The following is a 7,436-nucleotide window of genomic DNA, read 5'->3' as shown; positions in this document are numbered from 1 at the left end:
ATAAAATAAAAAAAAATTGTCATGGTCTTATCAATTTATAATATGATGAAAAAATCTTGTTCATGTTTTGATGCACTTTACTCACAGAGTAAACACTTGGTGTTTGGCTCCTAAACCACCAAGTGTCTTTAGTGGTCTTCACTTTTGTTTTTTCAACATGTTGAATAAATCCAACCAAGTTTAATTCACTTCACTTTTTTATCATTTTAACATGTTCATTGCACTTATTTCACAGTTGAATAACAAATTCAGTATCCTCATTATTTCACAGTTGAATAACAAAAATCAAACTTATAAAAGAAATCGAAGGGATTAGACAAGTATATGCGTACAGATATTTGATGCTACATGAAACAACACACAAATGATATATACAGAAAATCAAACTTAGTTCCAATGAAATCCAAGCTTATTGGATCAAGGATTTTAGAGGATTTCACTTTTTTTTCAAATCCCCTCCATCTAACATTTATAAATTATATATAAAATTTACCACTTTTATGGTACTACTTTTCAACTTTAACATCACTAAAGAGACATTTTCAAAAATATATTCTTCATTAAGTGGCAAAAAACTCTTATACCCTTGTTATATATATATATATAATAACTCATTATTTAAATAAATAAAAAATAATATTTTTTTTATGTTTTCGAATTATACTTTTTCAAATTCCAACTTTTTTATAAATTTTTCTTTTTTTTGAGTTTTTTCAATTTTTTTTCTTTTAAAAAAAATATTTTTGAAAATAAAAAATTATGTTTGAAACTATTTTTATATATTTTTATATTTTTTAAATATTTATTTATATGTTTATTAGAATCCTAAATTTCACATTCCAAAAACTCTATCTCAGCCTTCGACTCTAAACTCTAAGTCTATATTATTTAATCTTAAAGGTATAAGTGTCTTTTACCCTTCACTAAAAGTGAAAATAAAAATGGTTAGTGTAAACATGAAAAGTGATACTATAAATGTGGTACTATGAATGTGGTATTTGTGGCTATTTCTCCCACTGTATAAGTCATTTGTATAAGTTCTCTCAAATTCAAGTTTGTTGGAAAATATAGATTTTGTCAATAAAATCTATGGAATGAGATTTGCTGGATTTGAATGATATTTTATGGTAGAAAAACAATAAATTGAAATACCATTTTGCTTTATGAAAATTGTAATAATTTATGAAACTTTTTTTTTAATAAAAAATTTTGCTTCACAATTTTTTTTTAAAATAAACTATTTGAAATGAAAAAAAATATGTTTTGAAAATCGAATTTAAAAATTATTTCAATGTTATATATTTCATAAAACGATAAAATATCAAATTATAGTAATTTAAAATAAAATATTATTGTAAATAAATATCCAAAATTTAAAAAAAAAGTTTCAAAAACTCTTAATTTTTTTCAAAAAACCTTAAAACTTGTAATAAATTTTTTTAGGATTTACTCAAATTTGGATTTTCTTGGATTTACTCAAATTTTGGATTCTCTCGAATCTTTGATTCAATGAGGCCCCACTTAGTTTGGAAAAAAAAAAACAATACGTGATAATATACGGAAAAATGAGAAACACGAGTGGGCTAGTTACACTTTGATCCTCAGTTTTATCTGAAAAATTGGGCGTAGAAGCCCAATGGGCTACTCGAGAAAAATAGTATATGATTTATGATTGTTTTTCTGATATGATTTAATAGAAGAAGCTGTAATTAACATTATCTGAACATATAGAAAAAATATGTAGCCAAATTGGACGTATTTATGAAAGTCGATATGCTCATCAAGTGGGGGGTGTGATACTGAGGGAGGGTAAAGGGACCCATAAATCAAAGGCAATATACGCTGACGATATACATTCATTATGGAAAGAGTTATAATCATTTTAGCTTTAATTTTCTTAGTTAACTTAACAATTCGTTGGTTCAAAATAAGTACACTTGACAAGTGCCGCGTCGCATGGGAATATGAACAACTCAATAGCATTCTATTCTATTGTAAATTTTAGGATCTTTTTCTTTTGTGATATAAAAGTTAATTTCAAAGAACTAAAATTTTGCATCATTTAATATTTTTTTTTGCTTAGTAGTGCTGGCATCATTTCTTGATGTAAAAATGAATATAATTTCCTTATTTGCAAACTTTCAGTCTCCTAAGAGAAAGCTCATTCCAGTCGATCGCACAAATAAAACACAATTACAGTAACAATCTGTAATTAGTAGTATATACTAGTAATATACTGATTAAAGGTCACCTTGAAACGTGGATCGCCAAACGCTATACTGTTCTTCTTCTTTTTGTCGACAAACGCTAAATTGTTCAATCATGAAACTAAGTCCAAACGCTGCAAAAAAGAAAATAAAACTGAGTGCAAACAAGCCTTTTCAACCGTACACGTGCCTTATCTCAAAGCGAGTAGTTTGACGAGTTCGCGTGTGACTTAAGCAAGGCATTTTGCGTTTAAGGCGGTGAAGCTGATATTTTATCAGTAGATATTTTTTGTTAAACAACACACAGAAAGTTGGAGAGAAAAATAAAAGAGCATTAAAATTTTATTACAACAAAAATATTCGAGAAGATCGCATATACCGATGAGATTTCTCATGTGAGCAAGGGGACCGCTAACGTGGGTATATGATATAACAAATTAAATTAATTGTTTTATATACTATTTTATTAATTTCTAAACAGCAGAAATAAAATAATAATTAAGGTATAAGATCTACTGTAAGGTGCCTCCCAAACTCCGTCCCTTCCTTCATCCATTGTTCACAACAATCGTGGCGTAATAAACATTTTCTGATTTCTCGCTCTAATTTAATTGATTAAGTGGTGGGACCTAAGATTGATCGGAAATGTAAAGATAGCGGGAACTATTTTTTAGTAATTTAGTTTCTCCCTTATTGGCCGAGATTTTTTAGATTTATTTGTTGTTCTACGGATATAGATTTTCTATATTGTTAAAGTATTTATTCATATTTTTGAAGAACATTAATAGAAAATATTTGAATTGATTGAATTTCATTGGTGAAAAGTTATTGGAAAATATATAATAAAATAAAAAAATAAATTAAATTATAAATATTTATTAAATTTTTAATAAGCGTGCATATTCTAGAAAATCTTACTTTCGAGAACGGATGAATTATTATTTATTCATTCTTACACAAGATCTATATTTTATGTTTGTTTAGCAAAAAACTGCGGTGAACATGATAATTATGATTAGTATAGTAGTATTAAAAGCTGGAACAGTCGAATGACTCTAGTTTATTATTATTAACGATAATAACATTCCGGTTTAAATTTGGACTCGGTTTAGTGTGTTTGAATGTAAAATGTTTTTAAATAAAATCAACCATAATTGGTTTGCTTTAATTTTTATTCAGTTTGGTTAAGTTTGAGTTTAGTTTGATTTATATTCAATTTGATTTAGTTTAATTTAGTTTGTGTTTGAACAATTTAATTGAATTAATTTTGGTTTCATTCTAATTGGATTACAAAACATATATAAAATATAAATAAATCAACATTTGACATTAAATATCCTTCGATAAAAAAACGCAAAAATTTGGTTTTGAAGGTAATGTCTAAGATTTTTATTTTTTTATTTTATTATTAGTTGTATTTTTCATTTACTTAGAAGTAATATATATAAATATATGTTTACTTGTTTAGGTTAGAAAATTAAATATCTTAAATCTTAATAGTAGTTAATCTAATTAATAAACAACTCACTTTTTGGTTCGGTTTGGTAAAAAATCTTCAACCAAATGAAACATATATTTTGGTTTGGATCGTTTGGGTTCAGTTGGTTCGTCTTTATCCCTATCCTTAGTACTTCTTCATATCAAATAAACATATTAAAAGTTTTAAAATATGACGAGAACAAATGGAAAATGATAAATATAATTGTAAGAATTCTGATTTTAAAATTACAATAATATATTCTTATAAAACCAAAGTTTTAATAGATAAATTATTATTATTTATCTTTAATAAATTAAATAATACAAAATTAATCATTTAAAATAATCAAATAATAAGAGTTAATAACTTATATTATTTCTTCATTAAACTTATAATACAACATAGCCGTCAATACTAAACCAAAAAAAAAAGAAAAAAAAACATCAAAGCTAACTCCCACAAAAACTCAACTGTACTTTTTTCTTTGGTTACATTAACAAAGTTAGTTTTGTGTGTTTTTGTGTGGGATTATTCAGTATATAGTTATATACTACCCTAAATATAAGTCTTTCATTCCTAAAAGTGATATAGTATAAAATATCGATAATCTCTTGCAAAAAAAAATATCGATAGTCACTGAAATTGGCTAATTTCTCCTTGCTATCTATACTAGGAATATAAAATCCTTTGTAACAGAACAAATATATTCTTTCTAATTCTATTATCCGAAAAAAAAACTAAAAACATATCTAAATTTTCTAAAATACACATATAAAAATAATTTTTATCAAAGTCATATCCAGACCTAGGAGGGCGCTCTTGCGGCCGAAGACCTAACCGCATTTCTTTTGGTTGATATTTATCACAGAAAAATATATAATATGATTTTAGAAAAAATAACAATAATTAATAAAATTTTGAAATGACTTTTAATAAGGTAGTATGGCCCCTATAAATGTGCAAGGCACTGCTTCATGGCTCGTCTCTCCTCTCGCCTAACACTTACCACCCACACTTTCACGCCTTTCATCATCCTCTTCTCTCTTCCCAGACTCCTTTTTTCTTCTCAGTTAAATTTTTTTTTTTCTGTTCTCTTTTCAAATTAAATTTATGTTCTAGCTGCTCTGGCAATAGAAGCTGTACAGTTAAGCTTAAGGTAACCCTTAGATCTGTTAATCTTTGTTTTGTTTCAGATCTATAATAATAATCAACTAATACCGTTTCATATGAACAGGTAAAAACAAATTTTCATTTAATTTTTTGGATCGATAAAAAAAAAGAAAACGATGAATCACTGGGCGGTTCAACCAAACGCTTTCGCTGCCGGTGGAGATCTGAGGAACTCCGTGTCAGTGGTGGAAAGAGACCAGACTGTTGTTGTTTGTCCAAAACCACGTCGTATTGGTCTCCGTAACCCTCTCCACCATCCATCTCGGTCTCTGCGATGTTACAGCCACCAAGTTGAATCCAAGGCAGAGACTGATATCTTAGATATCATTCTGACACAGGTATATAATCCTATTTTTTGAGTTCTTGTTAGGTGAAGTCTGTTTATCAAACTGGTTACGTACGTCCTGGTAGATCCGCAGAAAGTAGGTTTCTTGATTAATTTAATTTTTTAAAATGAAAAAAATAGAGAGCATAATCGTGTACGGTTCTTGATAATTAAAAAACATGTGAACTTTGTTGAGTCTGAGACTTGTCTGAAACTTTAATTAAAAAGCCAGAAGATTTTAGATTAAGACGTATCGAGTTAAATCCTTACAGCACATAAGTGGGGCCCAGTTACAGCACCTTCACGCGTCATCATAACTTTTGTATATTTACAAATATACTGATATTGAACTTGTTGTGATTCATGACAGGATGGTTATGGTACAGAACAAGTTCATCCAACGCAGGTATTAGACTCGCCGTCCCCGTTTTTATGTGGGTCGCCGCCGAGCAGAGTCGCTAACCCGTTAACACAGGATGCTCGATTCAGAGATGAAATCTCTTCTTCGCCGATCTCGACTCTGCTGGGCCAACCTCCCTCGTCTCCTTCTTCTTCTTCCTCTGGGAGAAAAGGAGGATGTGTTAGAGGCAATTTTGGTAACAGCCCAGCGGTTAGGATCGAAGGGTTTGATTGCCTCGATAGGGACAGTAGAAACTGCAGCATCCCTGCCTTGGCTTAGAACCACCCTCAGAGAACTACACATACTATGTTGAATTTAGCTCCACGAAAACCAGTTAGTGTGTCGTACATAATGTTGTTAAATGATATGGAGATGTGTGGAATTAATCTTTGAGGGAAGTTGAGAGAGAGTACGAAAGATCGACCATTTGGAGTTTTTTTTTTTTAATTTTCTAAGAGTGTAAATAGGTAACGGAGTAAGCAGTTTTCTTGGGTTAAGTATGTAGTATTTGTGGTCATTTGTAAAGTATAAATATGTGGAAGGTCAAGTTCTCTTCTATGGTTATGTAAAGAGATGGAGATAGAAGAGGAGGGTATTTTGGGTATTTTCGTTTGTAGCTTTTTTTTTTGTTGGAGTGTCGGTTTCGAAGATGAGGAAACAAATTTGTACAAAAAGAAAGAATTCAAATGATATATTTTACTTTGAAAGCGAATCTTTATTACTTCTGAGAAAAGTAAAAGAAGAGGTTAATGAGTGCAAAAAGCTGTGAGCTATGAAGTGCCATGTGTTAGAACATCTGCATGCGTTAGAACATCTGCATAGAGGGTGCATAGAGGGTTTATGGAGTAGTTCACACAGAAATTAAAAAAAAATAATAATAAAATAATTCAATCATGAATCTCTTTTTCCTAAAGCTTTTTTGGCTGAAGTTTTCTCTCTTAAAATTCATCACTGTAGCGCGGATCTTACGTGGTAATACGCGATTGGTCTAGTTATTTGTTTTTTTTTAAAAAAAAAAAATCAAAAAAAAAAAGATTACTCGAGAGTTCATTGATGTGGATGCTCTTACTTGAGCGTTTGAGGCTAATTCAAAATATTTGGTATGGTCTAGTTTTACTTTCGGATATTTTACTCTTTGCAAAAAGTAAAAAAAACTGTGAATGATATTGTAATTTGTAAGGTTGAGTTGTTACTTTTCATGTAAAATTCAAATTTCTATAAGAAGAATCTTGAACTTGTAACTTGGAAGGTTGAAATGAAATAAAAAATTCAAGATCCATTAGTTTACCTTAAGTTATGACTTGAAGGTGTTAAAAGTAAATGTGTGAATATATTCGTGATAAGATGATGTATATAAAAAATGTGGTTATGGAGAGGCACAAACAAGAAACGAACATGCGGTCTCAGCATCTTCTGCGCTTTTGGTTACAAGAATATCGTCAGATCTGTGAAAGTCTGACACACAGCAACTACCCATCTCTTTTTATTAGTACATTTCTTTTAATAATTCCTTTTTGGCCGAAAAAATATTTATATTGTATCTTCTTTATTCTTACCAGTAAACATGCGCGTAGCAAGTTTTTACTTGATCACTGAAACCTTTTTTTTTTTTTTTCTAAAAGATTTCCATTAATTTATATATCCAAATAGTTATAAAGATCCAATCACAGATACAAGCAACTCAGAACTGGATCATTTTTAACAAAAACCGATACTAAGATCCAATACCAAAACGAAAGCTTAAAGACACCAACTAGGATACCCAATGGTAACGTAAGATTGAAATCTTCTATCTGCTAGAGCACTCTCCGCTATAAGTCGAACTCCACTATTCGCAGTATGAGGCTCAAAGAC

At 29.5% G+C, this 7,436-nt stretch overlaps 1 protein-coding gene across 1 annotated transcript; it reads left to right on the top strand.

Moving 5' to 3' along the window:
- The first annotated feature begins 4,604 nt into the window (after window positions 1-4,604).
- Window positions 4,605-6,294, top strand: LOC106411228. Its single transcript, XM_013851941.3, has 3 exons — window positions 4,605-4,843; window positions 4,922-5,195; window positions 5,553-6,294. Exons 2-3 carry the CDS (start codon window positions 4,974-4,976, stop codon window positions 5,859-5,861), a joined length of 531 nt encoding a protein of 176 aa, XP_013707395.1. The 5' UTR covers window positions 4,605-4,843; window positions 4,922-4,973; the 3' UTR covers window positions 5,862-6,294.
- The last annotated feature ends 1,142 nt before the right edge of the window (window positions 6,295-7,436 follow it).

Source organism: Brassica napus, chromosome C6 (genome assembly GCF_020379485.1).
Source record: "Brassica napus cultivar Da-Ae chromosome C6, Da-Ae, whole genome shotgun sequence".
In the NCBI taxonomy this organism is placed as follows: domain Eukaryota; kingdom Viridiplantae; phylum Streptophyta; class Magnoliopsida; order Brassicales; family Brassicaceae; genus Brassica; species Brassica napus.
The sequence above is the reverse complement of the archived record's forward strand: the minus strand, read 5'-3'. Positions and strand labels throughout refer to the sequence as shown.

Coding starts and splice junctions, on each gene's coding strand:
- LOC106411228 (XM_013851941.3), top strand. CDS start 4,974: ATGAATCACTGGGCGGTTCAACCAAACGCTTTCGCTGCCGGTGGAGAT. Junction 5,196..5,552: donor TAGATATCATTCTGACACAG/GTATATAATCCT, acceptor GATTCATGACAG/GATGGTTATGGTACAGAACA.